The 26,064-nt window shown below is 44.1% G+C and overlaps 1 protein-coding gene across 3 annotated transcripts in view; it reads left to right on the top strand.

Annotated features, from left to right (window-relative positions):
* The window catches only part of DNAJC5B (DnaJ heat shock protein family (Hsp40) member C5 beta), a 56,493-nt gene that overhangs the window by 13,480 nt on the left and 16,949 nt on the right, over nt 1-26,064 (top strand). Inside the window, exons 1-2 of one of the 3 annotated variants that reach the window (XM_069959995.1) lie at nt 755-877; nt 2,074-2,186. In XM_069959995.1, coding sequence (XP_069816096.1) covers nt 2,080-2,186 — 107 coding nt within the window. In that variant the 5' untranslated portion in view covers nt 755-877; nt 2,074-2,079. Of the gene's footprint in view, nt 1-754; nt 1,099-2,073; nt 2,187-26,064 lie in introns of those variants that run through there. The other 2 variants (XM_069959993.1, XM_069959994.1) reach the window with 2 other exon arrangements.

Genomic DNA, 26,064 nt, shown 5'->3' with positions numbered 1-26,064 from the left:
TTCCGCCTCTACATAAATCCCCGTAGCGCCGGAGATGCGGCGACATTTTTTTAAGTCCGGCATAAAAAACGTCGGACTTAATAAATGTCCCCCTCAATCTTTACTCTTAGAGTTAAAGAGGTTATACAGAATAACATAAAAAAACATAGCACCCCTGTTGCTCATAGGCTGTATGTGGTACTGCATTCAGCTACTTGAGGGTGAAGCATGAGACATGGATTCTTTTGTGGTCTTTGTGTGGTGCACCAGCTCCAGAGGCCTTGAAATAAGTATGAGGCCTCATTCACACATGTGAATGTACATCAGTGCTTTATGAAGCACTACATGTAGATAGTGATAGTGGACATGTGAACAGGGCCATTGAAATCTATTAGCTCTAACCACAGACATGTGAATAGGGACGTATTTGATGTCTGCAATCATCCACAATTTCATCCACAATCTGCAAAAAAAAAAAAATCATCTGTAATGTATGCGTTTTGCATTCGTAATCTGTATTTTTGCGGATCAGCAAAAAAGGGGAAGGTAACAGCTAAAGTGATACTGTCACCCTCCTTACCATGTGTGGTTCTCCACACCATCCACAAGCTTAGACTCTGCGCATTTCATATATACCTGTATAAAACTTGTCTATGTCTAACTTTCTGTTCTAAAATCGCTTGATTTCATTGGTGGACAATGTCACCTATGTGGGGTTTCACAGCAGTTGGGCCCCCTCTCCTATATGGACAATGTCACCTCGGTGAGGCTTCAGGGCAGTTGGGCCCTACAACCAGCTGCAAGATGAAGCCCAACAGCCAGGAAGCCCTGCCAAGGTAACACTGTCCCTATAGGAGAGGTAGGAGAGGGAGCCCAACAGCCAGGAAGCCCTGCCAAGGTAACACTGTCCCTATAGGAGAGGTAGGAGAGGGGGCCCAACTGCCAAGAAGCCCCACCTAGGTGACACTGTCCCTATAGGAGAGGGGGCCCAACTGCCATGCAGCCCCACCTAGGTGACACTGTCCATATAGGACAGGGGGCCCAACTGCCGTGAAGCCCCACCTAGGTGACACTTTCCACAGGTGAAAAGAAGCCATTTTAGAGCAGAAGAAGACACAGGCAAGTGTTATACATGTATATATCAAAAGCTTGTGGATGGTGCTGGGAACCGCGCATAGATAAAGGGGGGGGGGGGGTTGTTGACAGTTTCGCTTTAAATAAGTGGGAATGGTTAAAAATTATTACTGATCTAGATTTTTTTATGGATTTGTGGACATTATGGATGTTTCATCCGTACAAATTAGCTGCAGTTACAGGTAGACACAGTTACACAGTGAGGCCATGTTCACACAACGTATATTTTCGTAAAAGTACGGCCTTTGTTCTCGATTGCAAACATGGCTGTGATTAATATGAAAATATACTTTACCTGGCCTCTTTTGAATACCCATAGTATACGCTCCGGCCGGGATCTCTCATGGCACAGTAGAAAACTGACATGTCAGTTTTCTGCTGCCGCTATTTAGTAAATACCGGCCGCAGAAAACCCTGTCAGTGCACACTATTGAGCGAGCGGCTCCGGCCGCCCGCTCCATAGTGTGCAGTGGGGAGTTCTGATGCGGGCGTGCACGGATGCGCCCGCATCAGAACTCTGCGGCACTAAAGATCATCCGGCCGCTACTGCAGTACTGGCCAGGATGATCTTTTCTGACACCGACTGTTCCACGACCTGGCCGGGTCACGGAACAGACGGTCTCTTACATTGAATAAACATAGCCTGAATAGAGACAAACTTTGTTGACCGTGTGGTGCAGGCGATGAACAGCTGATCGGCCTGGGTGTCAGGTGGCGGCACTTTACCTATCAGTGACTCATGAGATATCTTGTAAGGAACTCCTCTGTCCATTTTGCCCCGGAAAACACCCTTTAGTAGTACTGCATGCAATAAGTTTAATAATTAGTTTTGATTGTCAAATTATACTATTGTGTATATATTCATTGTCAAATTATACTATTGTGTATATTGTATTTTTACTTTGTCAAAACATTAATGAATGCACAAAAGTAATGCAGATTTAACCTGAATCATTCCAGGTCAAAATGTCAGAACAAAGACAGCGTTCATTGTCCACATCTGGAGAGGCCTTATATCAGATTCTTGGCTTGGAGAAAGGAGCAACTCATGATGAAATCAAGAAATCCTATAGGTAATTTTTACTAACATTTATTTTAAGGCTAGGGTCACACATAGTAAAACAAAAGCAAAATAGGTCCATAAAATAAGGGAAAAAAAGGTGTACGTGTTACAACTCAGGTCACAGAAGGATGCAGGAGAGACACAGTGAACCCTAAGCTCAGCCCCACCCACTGTCCCTGCCTACTTGACACAATCTGCTCTAGGTGACAGCAAGCAACTGGGCGGCAACCCCTGTGCTGACTAGGCGGAACACAAAAAAAGACAAGACAAACAAACACAATAAGAATAGTCAGCAATGCAGGTCACAACGGTTGGGCAGCAAAAGTACAAAATCAGGATCCAATAGGCATAGTCAAAAAACAGGCAATACGGTCAGGGGCAGGCAGCAAGCAGGTATGGTCAGAAACACAAAGCAGAATAAACACAGAATAGCAGAGTCGGAAGTAGGCCCAGACAAGCTCAATAACCAGCAAGGATTATACAGACAGGGAGTGTCAGGGGTCTGGTCCAGAACACAATTGGACCATCCCCCTGATCTCCAACCACAGGCACCTGACAACAAAACACATCCACTGGCAGGATGACTGTCAGTCACAGAAAGAACCAAAACACAGATTAACCACGAAGTGGCCAGACAGAAATCAGCAGGTGAAGTCTGGTGTGTCCATGAAACCAAATGAGCAGACAAAATAAACCAGTGTTCAGACTAATGCAAAAAACAAAAAAAAAACAGAACAAATACAAGAAAATCAGCTCCAAGGGGCGCATCAAGCTCCACAAAGATACAGTCCTGACAGTACTTTTTTTTATCTATTAATAACAATAATACCTGAATTGTGTGCACAGACATATATTTTTCTATAGACGCAGCACACTATTGGATTAGAAAAACAGACTTTTTTTCTATTATATGTCCATATTTTATGTTTATTTTACTGTGTGTGAACCTAGCCTGAACATAAAGAGGACTTATTGCTCAGGAAAGTTACTGTCAATGCTTCCCAACCTTTTCCACCTCAGGGTACCCCTTAGAAATTTTTTTTAGCTCAGGGCACCCCATAATGTTGTACAAAATATAAAAAACGTCATTTAGTAACTCACAGGTGACGTCTTCTTTGATCCAAGACGTTACTTTCCCTTTTCCTCTCCATCTGGTCCAGACCACCATGATGATTTTTTCCAGCTATGTTTCATCTCTTCAGAACCTGCCAGACAGACATCTTAGGCTCTGCACATTTCTAGTAACTTGCTTCCCTTTCCCCCTCCTATAGCCTCCCAAAATACTGTGTACCCCCACACAATAATAATGCCCCCTGATGTGCCCCTTATACTAATAATGCCCCATGCTGTGCCCCCACATAGTGCTAGTAATGTCCCCCCATACATAGTAATGTCCCCAATGCTGTGCCGCCACATACATAGTAATGTCCCCCATGCTGTGCCCCCACATACATGGTAATGTCCCCCATGCTGTGCCCCCACATAGTCCTAGTAATGTCCCCCCCAAACATAGTAATGTCCCCCATGCTGTGCCCCCACATAGTGCTAGTAATCTCCCTCCCATACATAGTAATGACCTTCATGCTGTGCCCCAATAAAAAAAAAAAACATCCCACTCACCTAGTCCGGGCTGTGTGGCTGCAGGGAGCAGCTCTTCTCTTTCTTCGGGCTCCATCTTGCGAGCCGCAGGGATGGGACCTCCGGCAGGCGTGATGACGTCACATCATCACGCCTGTCGTAGAGGTCACTTGCCGGAGTCCCATAGGCTGCTGGCGGTGGCCTATGAGATTGAATGTGTGAGCGGGCGGAACAACAATCTGATCGGTATGTCCCTAGAAGCTGCACGGCTGCAGCTTCTAGGGATATTAAAATGACAGTGTCACTATTTCCACCAGGATCCCGCGGCACCCCTGGCGGGTTCTCCCGGCACCCTGGTTGGGAAACGCTGGATAAGTTATTGGAGCTGTATTCCATGATGAGCGCCAAACTCCACGTAACTGTTATAGTTGAAGAAAAGTAAAGAGAGATAAATGTTATGATCACAGAGCATTCTGGGCTGTTTAAGCTGCGGTTCATGGCTCAAAAATATAAATTTTTTAAAAATATTGAATTCCTTTAAGCTCAATAGCTATACCTGTAACAATGAAGCTGTCTACAGAGCGTGGAATAGCTCTCTAATAATACTGTTGCTTTAGGGAAAAATAATGAACTGTGACTCATTCTAGTACAATGCATGAAATACATATATTTATTGAAGCTCAATGCAGTGGGAATTAGAAGAAGAGGTTTCCATTTCTGAAGGTTAAAAGGTCATTCCCATTAGACATTAAAGGGAATCTAGCAGCGGGTCCAAACCTGCCTATAGATTTTAAGGCTGCACTCACCTTTATGTGGCGTTATTGAGTAACTCTTAATATGTAAATGATATAACCAGGTGCTAGATTACCTCAAATCAAGGGCATCTATAATATTTCTGTAATCGGTTAATTTAGTTGATACAAGAGTTTCTGCTATACAGCTCCAAGGCACTAGGTTTTGATGTACTTCATCTGAAAAGAACATTTTGGTGGACTACTCTGAGCTGTTACCTGCCAAACAACTTTCTTGAAGTGCTGTCAGCAAACCTGATTGGCTAAGATCAGACAGACGAGGGTCTCCTTCTCCGAATGCCATTTTCATTGATATTCTTTCTACAGGTCCTTCTGGTTCGACCTCTTAGCCTCCCAAAGTTGAAAATTCACTCTAAAAAGGCTATGATTACACTCATAATACTATAATGATACCCATTATTTGTGTCATTATAAAATAACTGCCTTTATTTGGCCTCAAAGACATCCTAAATTTATCCTAAAAGACAGCCAACAAAAAAAGACGGTGTGTGAACAAAGCCTATGGGCCCTATTACACGAATCAGGCGAATCGGCAGGTCATTGCTCTGTATAATAAAGACAATGATGAGCTGATGACAATGATCATCAGCTGATCAAGTGTTTAGGTCCTGACCTAAAATCACTGCATTGTTACATGTAATAACAATGCACGGCCGACGGCTGATAAATCTGTAAAGAATAAATAATAAAGTATATACATACATGTCCATGCTCCCTCGTGCTTCTGCCAGCTCCCCGGTGTCTTCCTAGCTTCTCCTGCTCTTGAAGTGACAGGCTACTCAGTAATTGGCTGAGCGGCCTATCACTTTAGACACCAGCTCTGTAGTTCTCACAATGGCTGCAGAGAGCAGGAGAAGCCAGGTAGACATCGGGAAGTCAGCAGAAGCATGAGGGAGTGCGGATAGGTATATATATACTGTATACTTATTATTTTACACCAAAGGCAAGGGCTGCACAGACATCACTAATGATATATATACAGCCCTTGCTGCATGATAACCGAGCCATGGAATAGGTTCAGTAAACATGCGCCAATCTAGCAGATCTGCGCTTGTTTACTTGATCGGGACATGTACAGTAAAACAACCCTTGCGATAGATCAGCCAGCTAAGAAATTAGGTTACAGCTTCTTGTAACAGTCTATGGAGACGGTGAAGGAGTTATGGTTGCAGAATGAGTTATACACAGAAAGACACATAGAGAGGTCCTGTACTGCTCTATAATGTCCTCCGATCTGCTGCTGGCTCTGAGGGTGTTCTATAGAGACATAGAGGAGCAGGATCCCTTCTTCTCTGTGTGTGCAGTGTACGGGACCCATTATAGCAGCTAGTCTCCAGCCATTTACAAAGGAGAAAAAAAGGAGCATGCAGAGAAAAAACAGTGAAAATGCCATATTGGATTTCTATATTGAATAATAATAAAGTTTGGTCTCATTGTAATCTAATTCACAACTATAGCCCTCCTTAGGCCATATCACCGCATCTCAATAGGGTTAAGGTCAGGACTCTGACTTTTAAAACCACAAATCTTCTTTTCACCCATTGTTTAGCTGATTTACTTGTATGCTTTAGGTCATTGTCTGGTTACAGTACCCAGCATCTCTTTAGCTTGGTGTTGTTGTTGTTGTTCAGTGTACTTTGCCATGTAATAGGCTTAGTCAATAAGTGTTGATCTATGAGATCTGTGACCATTTACTGAGGGCCTAGGCTCACACTGTGTTTTTGCTGTCAATGTAACATATATGGGGGAGATTTATCAAACATGATGTAAAGTGAAAGTGGCTCAGTTGCCCCTAGGAACCAATCAGATTCCACCTTTCATTCCTCACAGACTCTTTGGAAAATGAAGGGTGGAATCTGACTGGTTGCTAGGGGCAACAGAGCCAGTTTCACTTTACACCAGTTTGATAAATCTCCCCCCATACTGTACATTTAGGCTAGGTTCACATACCGTATCCACAGCGGATTTCACGCTGCGAGTTTGCAGCAAATTCTGCTGCGGATACCTTCCTAGTCACTTCAATTGTCATCCCGCTGCGAGTATGGAAAAGCCCTCTTAAACCCCCCTGCCCGTCCCAAGTACATACATTACCGGGTCCCCGCTCCAGCTTGCCTCTGGGGCTTCAGGCGTCTCCTGGCGCTCAGCCAATCAGAACACCCGAAACAATCCTGCTGCGAGTATGGATTGTCATTGAAGTGACTGGGAAACTATCCGCAAACTTGCAGCGTGAAATCTGCTGCGGATATGGTATGTGTGAACCCACCCTCAAAGGAGAAAAACAAATGGGTAAAATGGATGCTATTGTATGCCATTCTACAGAATCTGTTTTCCCTTGACTTACATTTTAAGGCCGGGTTCACACGCTTTATGACACTGGCCATTCTGTGACCCGGCTGGGTCACAGAACAGCCGGTGTCAGTAAAGATCACCCCTGCCAGTACTGCCCTTCCTTTATATTGAATTCTGATGCAGGCGCATCTGTGTGCCCCCACATCCCAATTTACCATAACACACAATGGAAAGTGCAACCAATCAAATTCCATCTTTCATTTTCCATAGAATATGTGAGGAATGAAAAGTGGAATCTGATTGGTTGCTAGGGGCAACTGAGCCAGTTTCACTTTACACCATGTTTGATAAATCTCCCCCTTAGTGCACATATTTCTACAATAAATAAAAAGCTTTGGCTAATACATGGTAATTTAAAGGAAGATGAAATAATGAATGTATGTATGCATGTTTTTTTTACAGTAGTATTTTCCACAATTGCATGTAAAATATTGACAAACCCCTCATGTTCATTAATACGATTAGCAGTATATAAATATACACTTATTATCACTACTGATTAGGGTCTGCATATGCTACCGCAGGTCTTCACATAAGTCTAATTGACAAATTCATATTCTTTAGCTGTTTGAACCACTAAGATTTATTCCGAAACCCAATGAGAATAGGAATGACACAGGCAGACAGACCCTGTTCAGATTAAATATTGCTGGATAACAAATCCTCCGAGCATATAAACCACTCTTCTATAATTTGCTTTATTTTCCTTCCGTTATTTTACTGAGAAAATAATTTGTTTAACCAATATTGGTCTTATTCTTACACAGACATTTAAAATGATTCCACCAGTCAGCATTTAATGCAGGATTTAAACAGATGGTCCAGAACTAAACATCTTGAGTGGATTTTTTACTGTCACGTAAGGGTCGTAATAATAGTACAGTATTCAATCTGTGTTTATTAGCACTAATTCAGCATTTTATGATCAAATAACCAAAAACAAAGACATGACGGAGCTACAAGAATGTAAAAAAAAATAAAAAAAATAATTGGTTCTAAAATATTATCCTCAGAGAGCTCAGAAATGTAAAAAAATGTTACATTGATGAGAGTTTGAGAGATGGGAATTCAAGGGATATCCTAAAAGAGTTGGTCCTGGAGGTTGAGAAAAGGAAGCACATATAACATCACTGCTCCATGGAGTTTAGTACAAGTTAGTAAGTACTTCAACACTCACTCATCAAAACCATATTATAGCGTATGGTATTAAAAAGACCAGAGGTCCATCTATTCTTGTCTTCATTTTTCTAAAATGTTTGTTTCTCACCCTTACATTCATTGTGTGAGTGAGGCTATGTTCACACTACATAATTTTTCAGTAAAGATAGCAATGGAATCAGCGTCAGTTCTTTACTGCAGGGGCGGCATTGCATTGAAGTCAATGCAATGCCGCCCGCTGTGTTCACACAGCGTTATGTTAACACCCATTCTTTAGAGTGGCCGTTAGAATAATGTACCTGCCTATTATTTCCAGATGCTGTTCCCCCTGATGCTGTCTGGAAATTATAGCTGCTCACACAGTGTAATGTCCGGCGGCAGCACATTACATTGAAGTTGATGGCTAATTGATTTGCAGGTACACCCAACGGTGCCTGCAAGTTAATGTAAAAAAAAGAATGTTCCTGCAGCCGATACCTGCAGAGGTATTGGCTGCAGGAATGTCCTGAATGCAACCCGGCTGCCGTCAGTTTAACAGCGTCTGTTACTATGCAACAGTTGCTGTTAAACGTAGTGTGAACATAGCCTTATGTCTGTATCTGTTTTATCATTGACATAACACTTGATCTTTTTGAGTATTGGTGCAGAGACCCATACTGTCTGTAAGAATAAAGTAGCAGAATAGCTCAACATATTTAAAAAAAAAAAAAAGGATAGCTAAACCCAACTGATCTGCATTTCATCTGACAAGAGAAAAGGAACAGCCTATGACTTGTACACCACAGTATACCCCTATATATACCTATAAGTCAGAGGTACAGTGCTCAATTGAACATTAGTACCCCTTTCTTCCAGTGATCCATGGGAATCCCAGCCCTTGGATCTCTGTGTCAGGAAGGGGAGGTAGGGATAAGACGAGACAGTGGGCCCTGAGCCTGAACCCACCCACTGTCCCTACCTACTCGCCTCAATCGGCCCTAGTCAGCCGTGTACAACCACAAGACGTTCCCTATACTGAATAAGTGTTACACAGAACAAGACAGAGAGAAAAACACAATAAAGGGAAGTCAACAAGCCAAGTCAGAACCAAACGGGCAATGCAGTACAAAATCGGAGATCAAACGGATAGTCAAAGGTCAGACAGAAGGTCAGGTAACAAGTCGAGCAAGCAGAGGAATTAGGAACAGGGATAGCAGGAGTAGACAGGGGGAGCTGGGTTCAGGGTATGAACCTTAATAGCCAGCAATGAGAGACTGGCTCTGCTTTCTTTTATGAAGATCAAGAGCCCGGTCCAGATCCCCATTGGACCGGCGCTCTGATCCTCAAGGTTCTGGACAGGCAAAGGAATATGTCAACCAAAAGACACTGCTCAGCTGCAGCGATCAAGACTAGCAGTGAGCATTGTAACTCCTGCATTGCCAGGAGGCTGTGAAGCAAGCGGGCGTGTCACACAAAAAGTAAAAACAGGTTACTGCACATTCCTGACACTCTGTAATGCCAGCAGCATACCCATATATCAGCACACCCCTTCAGATTTCCTTCTCTGCACATCATTCTCTCTGTGATTTCTCTGCTGTCATTCTAGGCTCTAGCTGTTGGGTGCACACATGCTCCCTCCCAGTCCTTATAAAGGGCCATTCACACTTTGGGGGTAATTTATCAAGACCTGTGTTTCATATGAAATACCCCCCCCCCCTGGATTTATTAAGAGACGCATGTGAGGAATTTGTATAAAAATGTGTGACATTTCAGCAGTCTTGTTAGCCCATGCCGATTTTGGCTGGTTGTTTGTATTTTCCGATTGCCTTCCCTTAGTCCCTCTTGATTTCTTTATTCTTGTCTTGCCTATCCTGTGTTTGATTGTTTTGTGTGTGTGTGGGGGGATCTATTTTCAATTAGGCCTTTCGAATACAAAAAAAAATAAAACCATAAAGAAGAAAACTAAAAATAAGGTGGTTTGGGGCAGGTTCTTATAACAGACTAAGGGGTAAAAAATTACCATAACATCTATTCCCCCTGACAAATTTTATAGCATATGTAAGAAATGAAATGAACTCCCATAATTGGCTTCAGAAAGATTGCTTACTTCATGTTCTTGCTCTGGTCCCTCAGGTGCGAGGGTTGGTAATGTATAAGTATCCTGACTCTATTACATTTCTGTCCGTGTAGAGCGATGTGTTCAATCACAGAGATGGTAATTGTTTAATGGTATATTGGGCTTGTAAGAAGTGGTAAGGAAGATGAAGCATTAAGTGATTACAACGAATGGTAGATTTCTGCTTGGAAATGCAGTCACGTACAACTATGTGTTGGGTTCTTTTACCAGTATGTACTGTAGGGACACTTAGATTTGCAAGTGCAATGTTTTTTTGGGGCAATAAAGCTCCTGTGTATGGATCTGCAGCATGGCAGCCAAGAGTGAACACAGATGGTGCATTAGAGATGAGGCCGGGGGGATGGCTGAGCATTCTTGTCCTCATCTTTTTCATATTGGTGGCTTACTGGTCACTATGGCTCCACAGGGAGAATTCCTCACACTCCTTAAAGGGGTTATCCAGGTAACAAAAACAGTATTCTAAACAAGCATACTTGAAAAAGACAGAGTAAGGCCCCTGAAACGTCGTGTCATTCCTTTTGTTCGCTGTGCTGTACCGATTATGAATTTCGTTATACTTTGAATGGAATAAAAGAAAGTAATGCTCCCGGCTCCTATTGGTCCCCATCAGCCAATCAGTGCTGCCGTGCACTGATTGGCTCATGGGCAGTGAGGGGAGCCGGGGGCTTCACACACAGCCGCGGCGCCGACCAGATAATGTATGCTCCGGGCCGGGGGCTGTGGGCGGCGGGATGCGGGGTCTTAAAGAGGCCGGGGGGATGGCTGAGCATTCTTGTCCTCATCTTTTTCATATTGGTGACTTACTGGTCACTATGGCTCCACAGGGGGAATTCCTCACACTCCTTAAAGGGGTTATCCAGGTAACAAAAACAGTATTCTAAACGAGCATACTTGAAAAAGACAGAGTGAGGCCCTTGAAACGTCGTGTCATTCCTTTTGTTCGCTGTGCTGCACCGATTATGAATTCCGTTATACTTTGAATGGAAAAAAAGAAAGTAAGGCTCCCGGCTCCTATTGGTCCCATCAGCCAATCAGTGCGGCCGTGCACTGATTGGCTCATGGGGAGTGAGGGGAGCCGGGGGCCTCACACACAGCCGTGGCGCCGACCAGATAATGTATGCTCTGGGCCGGGGGCTGTGGGCGGCGGGATGCGGGGTCTTAAAGGGGCCAGGGTCACATACTGGCAGCGAAAAAGGAAATTCTTCTGCGGGTATGTGACCCATTCACTTCACACTACCAGGATCTGCAGCGGATTTTGCTGCAAACTTGCAGCGTGAAATCCACTGCGCATCCATTACATGTAAATCTACCCTCAAAGGAGAAAAACAAATGGGAAAAATGGATGCTGTTGTATGCCATACTACAGAATCTGTTTTCCATTGACTTACATTAACTAAGCAAGGGTCTGACTGAAGTACTGCTGCGCAATTCTTTACTTAAAATAGAAAATCACACAAGATTAATCTGGCTAAAAATGTAGCTAACTTAAACCATGTCCCTACCACTTCCCCTCCGAACAAAAAAGTAAAAAAAAACAGCATAAATTGCCCCCAAATAGCAAAAAGAATGATTAATATGCCTCTTCGTCTTGGCATACTTTAGTACATTGCAGTTTATGTGGCACGCTCTGCTACTGTATAGTAACAGGTGTGGCCCCAATATATTACGTATATAAGTAAATATTCCTCTGCTGTGTACTGCTGCACCTATGGTAGCTGTGGTAGAAAACACGTCAAAGCTGAAAGGAACAGACGCACAGACTTGTGATTGAAAATCAAATTGAATCCCCCTTAGAAGGGATTTCTTATATAAATGCAAATTTCAATTACTATTAAGGAATAATAAGTGGAAACTATTATAACCGAGCAGTACGAAACAGAAAGTCAAAGCTTATTCATGTATAGTAAATAATCGGGCTAAATTAGGAAGCCTTATTACCACTCAGCAGATATTTGCAGAAGGCGACTTTCTTCCGACTCTATCCATTTGGTGCATTCAAATATTTGAGCAAGTGGATAAACTCCTTACTGTGATATATATAACATTCCTATGAAATATATTACTTTTTTTTTATCAGAGCCTGAGCAAACAACTAGTGAGCAATGTGCCCATCTAGGGCATAAACTGGCATGGCAAGGGGCAAGTCTAGTAACATACATTATAAAAGGGGTTTAACGTGTGATAATAATCACATAAAAAAAAGTTTGCCAACCTAAAATTTAGCCCGAACTTTCACATTGACCAGAATCCCATTGAAGTCAATGGGGACCCGAACTTTGGGCCCCAAAAATGGCTGTAAAATATGGGTAAAAACAAGACAATTGCCCTGGCGGTAATAGGTTTAGAGAAGTATTTAAAATAATAGCATAAAATAAATAGAAAATAAATAAAAGAATAAATAAATTTAATTAAATTGAATAATATTAAAAGAAGATGCGGATGTCCAAGTAGAGAAGAAGGAGGAGGAGGTGGCAGTGGAAGGTAGAAGCCCAGGAGGACACAATGGCTGACACTGCAAATTTGCACATATGCTCCTTGGTACTGGGACTGACAAGTTGTCTGGGATCCTTGTCTTCGTTGTCTACGTTGGCTGTAGATTAACGGAACCACTTGTCGGTGATGACACCCCCTATGGTGATAAATACCATTTCGGAGAGCACACTTGCTGCAGCACCTCCAAGGCATAGAGAGAGAGAGCTCTGCCCAGGTGTCCATTTTGGAAACCCAGAACCCGAATGGGGGGGAGCCATCATTTAGCACCATGAGATGTGTTGACACTTACTTATCCACCACGTACATATAATTCTGCCTTTTACTCATATGTGTTTTGTGGAGCCCTGAGGAAGGTGTTCCACCCTCCCTTTCAAGGCGGCGCTGGTTCCCACACTGGCCTGGCAACCTCCTTCTCCTTGGCATGTTGTTCTCTCCGAGTCCTCTCTGTCAGATGGGAATTCTGACATTAGTGCCGCCATTAGTTTTTATTTGTATTCCCTTATTGTTCTCTCCCACTCTAATATTGGTATTAGGGACATGATGTTATGCTTATAGCAGGGATCCAGCAAGATGGCCACCCAGTAGTCAGCACTGTTTAGGATTCAATATACACTTATTGCTGGAAATGTTTCTAAAGTGCTTTTTTCTCTGCACTTACTACTGCATCAAGGCTTCACTTCCTGGATCAAATGGTGATGTCACGACCCGATTCCCAGAGCTGTGCGGGCTGTGGCTGCTGGAGAAGATGATGGCAGGGGGACACTGAGGGACACAGGGCACTAGAGGGACACTGAGCATCCCTCTGTCATCATCCTCTTCAGCAGCCACAGCCCGCACAGGTCTGGGAGTCGGGTCGTGACATCACCATTTTATACAGGAAGTGAAGCCTTGATGCAGTAGTAAGTGCAGGGAAAAAAGCACTTTATGTGCATTTCCCGTAATAAGTGTATATTGGTGATTTGTATAACTTTTGGGGGGCGATACCATACTTTAATAAAAATTTTCACCAGACTTCTCCTTTAACAACTTGATAAAACTATAGTTTGTTGACACCAGATCGGTGAGGGGCAGAAATATTTGTTTTAGTGACATCATCCTAAGCGTATGGAAAATGATGACTTCAATTTAAATTACTCAAAGTCTTATGGCGCAATCGTCACTACATGTTGTTATGGAGCTGACAAACTATTTCCAAGGAAACATATCACTGCTTCTTGTAGTCTAATGTTTGCTGTATCCTCCAAAGTATATTTACTAGTTGGTGATGCACTTGTTTATGAAGCTCTTATTGCAAAATAACCCATCCAACAGAATTCTGAATCATTATATCATTGTCTGCATTGCCTAAAATTCTGCGGCAATGACTAATACGATGTGACTACAGAAATATATGTAATCTAGCCACACTGATGCTATTTACAGTGCAGCATGGAGAATGTAAGAGCATGTAATCGCTTATAATTCACATGTTGGTAGCTAGGCTTGGGATGACCTCAGCAATGTCTTGGTAATCTATTTAGAGGAGGTCTATGGTATTTACTCCATATTTACTTTCCAAGTGAAAATGTAATATGACAATTTTCTCTAATGCCCTTGTTCTTGCAAATGTGATGGAAATATAAAGCTTTCATGATATTTAAGCCCTTTTGCTCCTGTGACCAGTTTTTGTCAGAGCTTCTACTTTACGATCCAAGAGTATTTCTCTTGGCTACTCACATGCACTGATGGCACCCTATTATACCTTCAGACTGGCTCAAAGGATGTAAAGGGTATAACACACCTACAAATGAATGCTATTTGCTCTTAATAAAATGTACTTGCATATAATGCATACTTCCCAACCCTGTTAAGTCTATTAGTTGGCTTACCTAGGCCATTAGTTGGCTTACCTAGGATCTATTTGGACCCACCACTGGAGATTCTGACACGGGACGATAATTGACCAGTGTAAAAATATCAACAATCAGCCAAGGAGCAGGAAAAAGCCCGCTCGTCTGCTGATTTCATCTTTTGAGAAGCCCTCTACCAGCTGCACATCTCCCTTTGTAAACAGGCAATTTGCGGCTGATAGCAGTAGCGGAACATAATAGGTCCTTTTTGGTCGGTAGCCCGGGGCCCTGAGCTCCAGGGGGGCCCATGGCCACCAAAAAAGACTTATACTTTAAGTGGTGTATTGTCTCCTGGTTATACTTCTGCCATGATTTGTAAAAAAAAAATGCTGTTTTGTTTACCCCAATTTTGCACAAATCAGGTCATCATGACATTATGTATCCTGTACTATGATGACCACACTAGTGCCTCCATAGTTACAGTAGGGTGGGGGGGCCAGGCTTGGTGAACAGCCCGGGGCCTATGGTAAAGTTAATACGCCCCTAGCTGATAGCAATGTATTTAAATGCACAAGGTAGAATTAAAAATCCAGCACTCATGGCTTGGTTGCAAACGTCTTCAGTTTATTGCTGACATGAGGTGGCAGGCCGGGAAGGGGGAAGATGGAAAGCGGGCACATCACAGGAGGCAACTGTTCACGTGAAGTGCGCTTTGTGAAGCCCAAAACATGTTGGGTAAAGAAGGTGTGCTTAAAACAGGTGGGTTAGTGACGTCAAGATACAAAGTGGAAGTCACATAACTCAACAGCAACCACATAAATAACAGTGTATGAATACAAAAACAAGCTTAGGTTGCTACGTTCATTTAAGCCGAGCGGGCCTGTGGCATTCAGTTTAGTAATCCAGGCAGACATTCTAATTAAAAGTTGTCTGTCACAGCCATCTTTAGGGGCATCCACTCTTTCAAGTCCAACACATCTGAGACTTTTCACATTACCATTATGGACAGTGCGGATGTGGCTTATGAGTCGAGGGACCCCTTTGCCAGAATGGATAGAATAAAGGTGCTCTTTAAAACGAATCAAAATAGGCCGCTTGCTTTTGCCTATGTAGAAAAAATAGCAGGGGCAAATGACTGCATGAACCACATGGTGGGTTGTACAGGTTATGAAGTGAGAGAGTAATCTGTACCACCAAGATTTACATAGGCCACATTCAGCAACTGGGAGCAATAGGTACACTGGCCACAGCATTTATTTCCTGCAGGTAAGATGTGTAAAAGCCAGTTAGTATTCTTGCTCTCTCGTTTACACCTGCTAAGAGCATCATAAATAGTGTGTTTTTTACGATAGGTAATAAGGGGTTTACGTAAAGCTATATCTTTAAAATCCTCATCTTGCTCCAAAAGAAACTAGCAAAAGTGGCATTCATTGGAGAGTTCTGAAATTCAAATGCAAAGCATCTATTATCAATGCATTTGCAGCGTTTACTTGGTGTTCTGGCTGTGGACATACTGATACTACGGGCTCTGTGATAAGCAGAATCAATTACCTCCATGGGATAACTAATAGACAGAAAACATTGCCTAAGCTTACTGGGTTGTAGTTCAAAGCCGCTGTCAGTATTGTTGACATGTCTTAGCCGTAGCATTTAACTAAATGGGATAGCCTTTCTGGTATGTTCAGGGTGAGAGCTCTGAAAATGCAATAAAAAGTTTGTAGCTAGTCTACAACTTTAACCCCTTAAGGTCAAAGCCTATTTTCGTTTTTGCGCTTTTGCTTATTCCATTTTAAGTTTAAAAGTCCATAGCACTTGCATTTTTTCACCTAGAGACGTATATGAGCGCTTATTTTTAGCGAAACCAATTGTACTTTGCAATGACAGGCATTATTTTTCCATAACATATGCTGCGAAACCGGAAAAAAATCATTTGCGCTGTCAAATTGAAAAAAAAAACGAATTTGTTTTGATTTCGGGGAGTTTTGCATTTACGCCGTCCGTCCTATGGTAAAACTGACTTGTTATGCATGTTCCTCAAGTCGTTACGATTACTATGATATATAACATGTATAACTTATATTGTATCGGATGGCCTGTAAAAAATTCAAACCATTGTTAACAAATATACGTTTGTCGCGGCCGCGGCGGCGTCCCTCGTTCCGGGCCGCCGCCGCGACCGCCTCCTGCCCCATGCAGCAGCCGGTGTCCATAGTCAGGGACCCGGCGCTGCTGTTACTTCGGCCCCGGGGGCGCCTCACCTCTCCACGTTCCTGTCTGTCGCTGTGCCGGCCGGCGCGCGCGTCCCCGCCTCCTAGGGCGCGCGCGCGCCGGCTGTCTCAGATTTAAAGGGGCAGTGCGTCCCTAATTGGTTAGTTGCACCAATCACTCCCCTATAAATCCCAGCATGCCCTGTCCCTTGTGTTGGAGCCTCTACATGCTTCCATAGCGTTTGGCCCAGCTCCCTGTTGTTCCTGACCTTAGTCCTTGTCCCTGGTTCCTGTCCTTAGTCCTTGTCCCTATCCTTGCCCGCTGCCTTCCCATTGTTCCTGAGTCCTGTCCGCCACCTGCGAGCACGCCTTCTGTCCTCTGCCTGCACGATCTCCTGCCTACTACTCCTGCCACGCCTCGCCTGCCATCACCAGCAACCAAGCCAGGGGTAGCGACCTGGGGGGTCGCCTGCCGCAGCAAGTCCATCCCGCCTTGCGGCGGGCTCTGGTGAAAACCAGCGGCCCCTTAGACTCCGCTCCCTGGTGAGGTTAGTGCCATCGCTGGTGACGGTCCAGTGGATCCACTACTCCAGGCGTCACAGTAGGCTCCAACCATGGATCCCGGCGAGGTGCCTGATCTCCGTGACGTCGCCAGAGTGGTCGCTCAACAGGCGCAACAAATCCAGAAACAGTCGCAGCAGATCCAGCAACTCACTGCCGCCTTACAGCGCACACCACCTCCTGACGCTGTTTCTACACTCCGACTTGCTCTCCCAAGCAAATACTCTGGTGACTCCAAGTTGTGCAGAGGATTCCTGACTCAGTGCACCATGCATATTGAACTTTTAAGTAGTCAGTTTTCCACCGAGCGCTCTAAAGTGGCTTTCATCATCAGCCTATTGGAGGGTAGAGCCCTGGCCTGGGCCACGCCACTGTGGGACCGTGATGATCCTGTTGCTGCCAATCTCCGGGCCTTCCTATTCGAGTTTCGCTCCGTCTTTGAGGAACCTGCCCGTGCTTCTTCAGCCGGGACTGCTCTCCTCAACCTCTCTCAAGGGAGCTCCTCTGTTGGCGATTACGCCATCCAGTTCCGTACCCTGGCGGCTGAATTGGACTGGAATGAAGCCGCTCTAATAGCCACCTTCAAGAAGGGCCTGTCTAGTCGGGTGAGAGACGTGCTTTCCGCCCGAGACCTACCCACCTCCCTGAACGAACTCATCCTACTGGCCACCAGAGTTGATACTCGTTTTTCGGAGAGGGAGGAGGTTCGGCATGAACATCTACTAGGCTTGCCCCGTCGCCATCACCAGCTGGCGCCGGTTTTCCAGAATCCTGACTTTCCGATGTCCCAGCCCTCTCCTGAGATTCCCATGCAGGTGGAACGGGCTCACCTGACGCCTGATGAAAGAATCCGTCGTCTGGAGTTGAATCTCTGTCTCTATTGCGGTGGTTCAGATCACTTTCGGCTGAGATGTCCCCTACGTCCTCAAACGTCCGGAAAATGCTCGCACCTAGATCCGGTGGGACAGGTGTCCCTAGGTGTGAATGCCACCCTTCCAAGTCTGTCTTTGCCAGTTTCCATCCGGACTCCCTCAGGACAAAATCACCAGACTACTGCCTTTCTCGATTCGGGGTCAGCAGGCAGTTTCATTGCGGCAACATTGGTCCAAAGATGGCAGCTACCCGTGACCCGACTAGCCAGGCCCCTGACTATCTCCTCGGTCACGGGCGAAATTCTTACCGACCGTGTGTACTACCAGACCGCACCTTTAGTCCTCCAGGTGGGTCCTTTACATCAGGAAAAGATATCCTTCTACGTCCTGCCCCATTCTTCCCCCGCCGTCCTCCTGGGACTCCCTTGGCTGCAATTACATGCCCCTAAGCTGGACTGGAGAACCGGGGAGATTCTCAGTTGGGGTCAGGACTGTTCCAGCCAGTGTCTCAAGTCACCTCAGACCAAGTACTCTATGGCGTCATCCGACCCCGCCAAGCCTCTATCCGGCCTACCGGTTGAAGACCAAGACTTGGCGGAAGCCTTCTCTGCCGAAGTGTACCCTCTCTCCGTAACCGAGACTGAGGTCATAACCTCTTACCACCGGGAGAACTTACAGAAGGATCTCATCCACAAACCCACATCCCCTTGCCACGTTATACCTCCGGATCGCCTAGTACCAATCGTCACTTCTACTCTTCGGAAAGTACCCCCCGGAAAGACCCATGTTCACCCTGCGCTTCGAAGAGGTATTTTGAAGTGGGGACATTCCTCATTGGAGGCCGGGCACTCTGGAGTCCGTAAGACCGGCCAACGGATCTCCCGTCACTACTGGTGGTCCAGTCTGTTCCAAGATGTCAAAGACTTTGTGGCTTCCTGTGCCATCTGCAGGCAAGAAAGAGGGGGAGGCCAAAGGGGGGGGGGTACTGTCACGGCCGCGGCGGCGTCCCGCGTTCCGGGCCGCCGCCGCGACCGCCTCCTGCCCCATGCAGCAGCCGGTGTCCATAGTCAGGGACCCGGCGCTGCTGTTACTTCGGCCCCGGGGGGCGCCTCACCTCTCCACGTTCCTGTCTGTTGCTGTGCCGGCCGGCGCGCGCGTCCCCGCCTCCTAGGGCGCGCGCGCGCCGGCTGTCTCAGATTTAAAGGGGCAGTGCGTCCCTAATTGGTTAGTTGCACCAATCACTCCCCTATAAATCCCAGCATGCCCTGTCCCTTGTGTTGGAGCCTCTACATGCTTCCATAGCGTGCTAGGCAAGAAATAGAAAAAATTCCGAGTGCACTCACCGGTGGTGTAGATGAAATATCCTTTTATTCGCGCATATTAGCGCAGTGTAAATTCATGGGGAGAGGGAAAGGAGGACGCCAACACCTTCCACCAGGGATTACAGCTGTTTCACGCCTACTGATCGGCGCTTCTTCAGATCCCGCCCCTTCGGTCACGTCACTCCATATACTCCCACGGTGTGACGTGTCAGAATGGTAGGCGTTACAATGTGTATTAAAAACAAAATATCTCTGTTATACATACAGAAAGAACTGGATATATACAAGACAAGCGATCATAGAAACATACTAAGGTCAGTACGGTCGTTTAGACCTGTCTGTCCTTGTGCATTGGTAGCGAGTATTAGACGTGACTCACATTGGAGTAACTGCCGGTTGGCGTCTCCATACTTGTTTGGGTATATTCGTTTTAGTCCCAGGAACTTGAGATCTCTCACATCCCCTTTATGTTTCTCATTCATATGGTTTATTAAACGTGGTGCCCCCTGTAGTGTACGTAATGACCTGACATGCTCACTAAACCGTTTGTTCATAGGACGGATGGTTTTTCCTATATAAAAAAACCCACATGTACAAACAAGGGCATATACCACAAATTTTGTTTTGCAGCAAATCATGTCAGGTATATTGCAGGTGTATCCACCTAAATTTAACGTTTTGGATTGCAGCATATTCGGGCACCATTTACAACTACCGCATTTATAATTACCATACAACATGTTACCGAGCCAGTTGTCTTTTTTATTTATTTCTTTACTGGAATATTTACTACGCACTATTATATCTTTTATATTCCTAGTACGTCTAAAGGTAATCATGGGTTTAGTGGCATACAGTTCAGCATAAAGAGGGTCATGCCGGACAATATACCAGTTGTCCAGGATAGCCTTTCGTATAGTATCTGCTAATGGGCCATATTTAAAAGAAAAAACAAAACGTGCCTTCTCATCTGTCTTATTTGTGTATTTTTTGTGACGTCTTTTGCGATTGAGTAAGTCTTTTTGTTGTTGCTTAAATGCCCTATCATTAGCTTGTTGTAAGATGTCTAATGGGTATCCTCGCCTATTGAGGCGTTCAGTTAACTCATTTGCCTGTAGTTGGTACATCTCATCGGAATTGTTGATCCTCCGTAATCGGAGATACTGTCCGTACGGGACGGCTGTCTTGGTGTGTGGGGGATGGTAGCTGGAGTAGTGGAGGATAGCATTAGAAGCTGTGGGTTTACGGTAACTAGTGGTATTTATCTGGTTATCTTGTATAGTGACAAGTACATCCAAGAATTCTATCTGTGTGTCATGATGTTTACTGGTGAATGTCATGTTCATATTGTTACTATTTAAATAGTCAATGAATGAGGAAAATTCTTCAGTAGTTCCCGACCATATAACAAAGACATCGTCCACAAATCTTTTATAACAGTTCAGATGTATTAGATAGGGGTTACTCTTAGAGAATACAATTTCCTTCTCCAGTATGGCGAGGTACAGATTGGCGAGGGTACAAGCGACGGGCGTACCCATCGCTGTACCCTCGCCCTGTCTGTACCATTCGTCATCAAATTGAAAACAATTATTTTGTAAAATAAAATGTAAGGCCTCGCATATAAAGTCCACAAAACCCTTACTTTTTTCAGTTTTGTTTTTAATACACATTGTAACGCCTACCATTCTGACACGTCACACCGTGGGAGTATATGGAGTGACGTGACCGAAGGGGCGGGATCTGAAGAAGCGCCGATCAGTAGGCGTGAAACAGCTGTAATCCCTGGTGGAAGGTGTTGGCGTCCTCCTTTCCCTCTCCCCATGAATTTACACTGCGCTAATATGCGCGAATAAAAGGATATTTCATCTACACCACCGGTGAGTGCACTCGGAATTTTTTCTATTTCTTGCCTAGCACGTTACAAGTTATTACTGAACTTTGTCCGATTGCTGCACCGCATGATAAGGTGGATGTAAGAGTGAACTTTTGCTATATACGCTGCTGGCGAAGCTACTTGTGTAATAGAAGCCGTAGTAGTGCCGACTTGTTTCTATCTATGAAGTGACTTGGATAACTGGATTGTTTTCTGTTTAAGTCTGAGCACACACACAAGGCTCATTTTCAAAACCTCCAACCATGGAACTCAACATGGATACTACTGTGGAGGCTAATCTCCAATTAGCCGTGGACCAGCTGACAGCGTTCACTCTAGATGCGGGGAGACAGGACGCCAACACCTTCTTTATGACATGTGAACATAGAGACATAACACAAACAATGAGTGCCAAAGGACTCGAATATAAAATATATAACTTAGCTGAGAGAGAATTACGACTCTTTTGGACATTGAGTTCGTTAAGGTCATATCTGGAATGTGAACGAGTCCCAAGAGGACTTAGAGCTTACAAAGAACCCTCACAATTCTCAGATGACCAACATTTCGTGCAAGAATGGAAAGAGTTACATCAAATACATTCCATTAACTTAATGAAATTAATAACCAAAAGAAACGAAACAGAATATGAAATGATTACAACAGAACTGCTAAAAACTAAAACCGAGCTACGAACTAGATTACAAGACGATGAATTCTCTGCCTTTCAAAAAAGACTTGATGGGAAGTTAACAAAATTACAAAATGAGATAAAAGAAATCAAAAAGGATAAATTCATCCGAGATAAAGTAGATTATATGACCGGACGCGCTTTTGAAAAAAGGAAATTTCACACTCCATTAAATAAATACAACAAACGTGAACAGAACAACAAAAACAACGGCAACAACAAAAATAAAAAACAACAAAATAGAAAGAAAAAAACAAGCGACTACTGGACTACGGAGTCCGACACCTCTTCTACTGATGAAAAACAGGAGCAAAAAGCACGTAAAAAAGAAGGGAAAAATACAAAAGATAAACCAAAACCAACTACAGCACCAAAAGAGTCTCTCCCTTTAGGAAAAGGAAAATCAGACGAGGAAGAAGAAGAGGAAACAAAGAGGATCGGAACAAAACGAAAACAAGTATCGTGGAAGAACTAAACAATGTGGACAGTGCCCTAAAAAATGAACCACCTTTAGTTGTCAACCTCACAAATCTGGAATTGAACAAATCAGTACTATCCGTACTCAACAAGGGACTGAATTACTGTCTAACTGAAGAATTTAACATAGTGGACTTTCAGATAGATATGTATAAAAGTATGCGCAAGTTAAATTTAAAAAAGTTTTTTTCTTCTTTAAATGTGGGTTCTCATGGTGCCAAAAAAGAAGTGGAGGGAGAGACACCAGTAGAAGTGGGTTCTCTGGGTTTTTTTCTAGCAGGGGCCGAGGACGAATTGGACAGACAGGGACTAAGTACCTTATTGCAGTTGTCAGATAGCAATGAATTATACTTTAGTAATGATGAATCTGGTTTTTTTACAGGAGGTCTCAAAAGTACATTCTCTCCCCCTATAAGCCCAGATAGTAATCTGGAATTGTTCCAACAAAAAGTCTTAGAACAGGTAAAGGCACTCATATATCCACATGACCCCGCAAATATTACACCTAAAGAAAAAGACGCACTTAAATGGTTAAAAGAACATAATGAAATCATCTGCAAAAAAGCTGATAAGGGGGGAAATCTAGTAGTTATGTGGAGAAAAGACTATGAATCAGAGGGTAAAAGACAACTAAGTGACACCACCACATATACCAAACTAAAAGAAAACCCCACCCCCAAAGTATTAAATAAATTACAAACATTGCTCCGCACCTACGTGGAAAAAAACATTATATCCAAAAGAACAGCTGAAAAATTGCTCCCAGTTAACCCTAAAAATGCCATATGGTACCATGTACCAAAATTACACAAAGGGATCATTCCACCACCAGGACGGCCCATAGTTGCTGCCATTGGCTCCACCACGGAGCCGCTATCTAAGTACTTGGAATGGTTGCTGAAACCGCTATTAATAGGCGTGCCATCCCTAGTAAAAGACACGAATGAGTTCTTGACCAGCCTGGCAGACATAGAATGGCCACAGGGGGCATTGCTAGCCACCATAGATGTGGAAAGTTTATATACCCGTATACCCCACGACAAGGGTGTTGCTGCCGTGCGCCAACTACTAGAAAAAACTGAAAAAAGTAAGGGTTTTGTGGACTTTATATGCGAGGCCTTACATTTTATTTTACAAAATAATTGTTTTCAATTTGATGACGAATGGTACAGACAGGGCGAGGGTACAGCGATGGGTACGCCCGTCGCTTGTACCCTCGCCAATCTGTACCTCGCCATACTGGAGAAGGAAATTGTATTCTCTAAGAGTAACCCCTATCTAATACATCTGAACTGTTATAAAAGATTTGTGGACGATGTCTTTGTTATATGGTCGGGAACTACTGAAGAATTTTCCTCATTCATTGACTATTTAAATAGTAACAATATGAACATGACATTCACCAGTAAACATCATGACACACAGATAGAATTCTTGGATGTACTTGTCACTATACAAGATAACCAGATAAATACCACTAGTTACCGTAAACCCACAGCTTCTAATGCTATCCTCCACTACTCCAGCTACCATCCCCCACACACCAAGACAGCCGTCCCGTACGGACAGTATCTCCGATTACGGAGGATCAACAATTCCGATGAGATGTACCAACTACAGGCAAATGAGTTAACTGAACGCCTCAATAGGCGAGGATACCCATTAGACATCTTACAACAAGCTAATGATAGGGCATTTAAGCAACAACAAAAAGACTTACTCAATCGCAAAAGACGTCACAAAAAATACACAAATAAGACAGATGAGAAGGCACGTTTTGTTTTTTCTTTTAAATATGGCCCATTAGCAGATACTATACGAAAGGCTATCCTGGACAACTGGTATATTGTCCGGCATGACCCTCTTTATGCTGAACTGTATGCCACTAAACCCATGATTACCTTTAGACGTACTAGGAATATAAAAGATATAATAGTGCGTAGTAAATATTCCAGTAAAGAAATAAATAAAAAAGACAACTGGCTCGGTAACATGTTGTATGGTAATTATAAATGCGGTAGTTGTAAATGGTGCCCGAATATGCTGCAATCCAAAACGTTAAATTTAGGTGGATACACCTGCAATATACCTGACATGATTTGCTGCAAAACAAAATTTGTGGTATATGCCCTTGTTTGTACATGTGGGTTTTTTTATATAGGAAAAACCATCCGTCCTATGAACAAACGGTTTAGTGAGCATGTCAGGTCATTACGTACACTACAGGGGGCACCACGTTTAATAAACCATATGAATGAGAAACATAAAGGGGATGTGAGAGATCTCAAGTTCCTGGGACTAAAACGAATATACCCAAACAAGTATGGAGACGCCAACCGGCAGTTACTCCAATGTGAGTCACGTCTAATACTCGCTACCAATGCACAAGGACAGACAGGTCTAAACGACCGTACTGACCTTAGTATGTTTCTATGATCGCTTGTCTTGTATATATCCAGTTCTTTCTGTATGTATAACAGAGATATTTTGTTTTTAATACACATTGTAACGCCTACCATTCTGACACGTCACACCGTGGGAGTATATGGAGTGACGTGACCGAAGGGGCGGGATCTGAAGAAGCGCCGATCAGTAGGCGTGAAACAGCTGTAATCCCTGGTGGAAGGTGTTGGCGTCCTCCTTTCCCTCTCCCCATGAATTTACACTGCGCTAATATGCGCGAATAAAAGGATATTTCATCTACACCACCGGTGAGTGCACTCGGAATTTTTTCTATTTCTTGCCTAGCACGTTACAAGTTATTACTGAACTTTGTCCGATTGCTGCACCGCATGATAAGGTGGATGTAAGAGTGAACTTTTGCTATATACGCTGCTGGCGAAGCTACTTGTGTAATAGAAGCCGTAGTAGTGCCGACTTGTTTCTATCTATGAAGTGACTTGGATAACTGGAATGCTTCCATAGCGTTTGGCCCAGCTCCCTGTTGTTCCTGACCTTAGTCCTTGTCCCTGGTTCCTGTCCTTAGTCCTTGTCCCTATCCTTGCCCGCTGCCTTCCCATTGTTCCTGAGTCCTGTCCGCCACCTGCGAGCACGCCTTCTGTCCTCTGCCTGCACGATCTCCTGCCTACTGCTCCTGCCACGCCTCGCCTGCCGTCACCAGCAACCAAGCCAGGGGTAGCGACCTGGGGGTCGCCTGCCGCAGCAAGTCCATCCCGCCTTGCGGCGGGCTCTGGTGAAAACCAGCGGCCCCTTAGACTCCGCTCCCTGGTGAGGTTAGTGCCATCGCTGGTGACGGTCCAGTGGATCCACTACTCCAGGCTTCACAACGTTCCTTAAAATCGCTCCATTCCCAGGCTTATAGCGCTTTTATCCTTTGGTCTATGGGGCTGTGTGAGGTGTCATTTTTTGCGCCATGATGCGTTCTTTCTATCGGTACCTTGATTGCGCATATACGACTTTTTGATCGTTTTTTATTACATTTTTTCTGGATTTGATGCGACCAAAAATGCACAATTTTGCACTTTAGAATTTTTTTTGCGCTGACGCCGTTTACCGTGCGAGATCAGGAATGTGATTAATTAATAGT

The sequence above is a fragment of the Dendropsophus ebraccatus genome, chromosome 2 (assembly GCF_027789765.1).
Source record: "Dendropsophus ebraccatus isolate aDenEbr1 chromosome 2, aDenEbr1.pat, whole genome shotgun sequence".
NCBI lineage: Eukaryota > Metazoa > Chordata > Amphibia > Anura > Hylidae > Dendropsophus > Dendropsophus ebraccatus.
The sequence above is the reverse complement of the archived record's forward strand: the minus strand, read 5'-3'. Positions and strand labels throughout refer to the sequence as shown.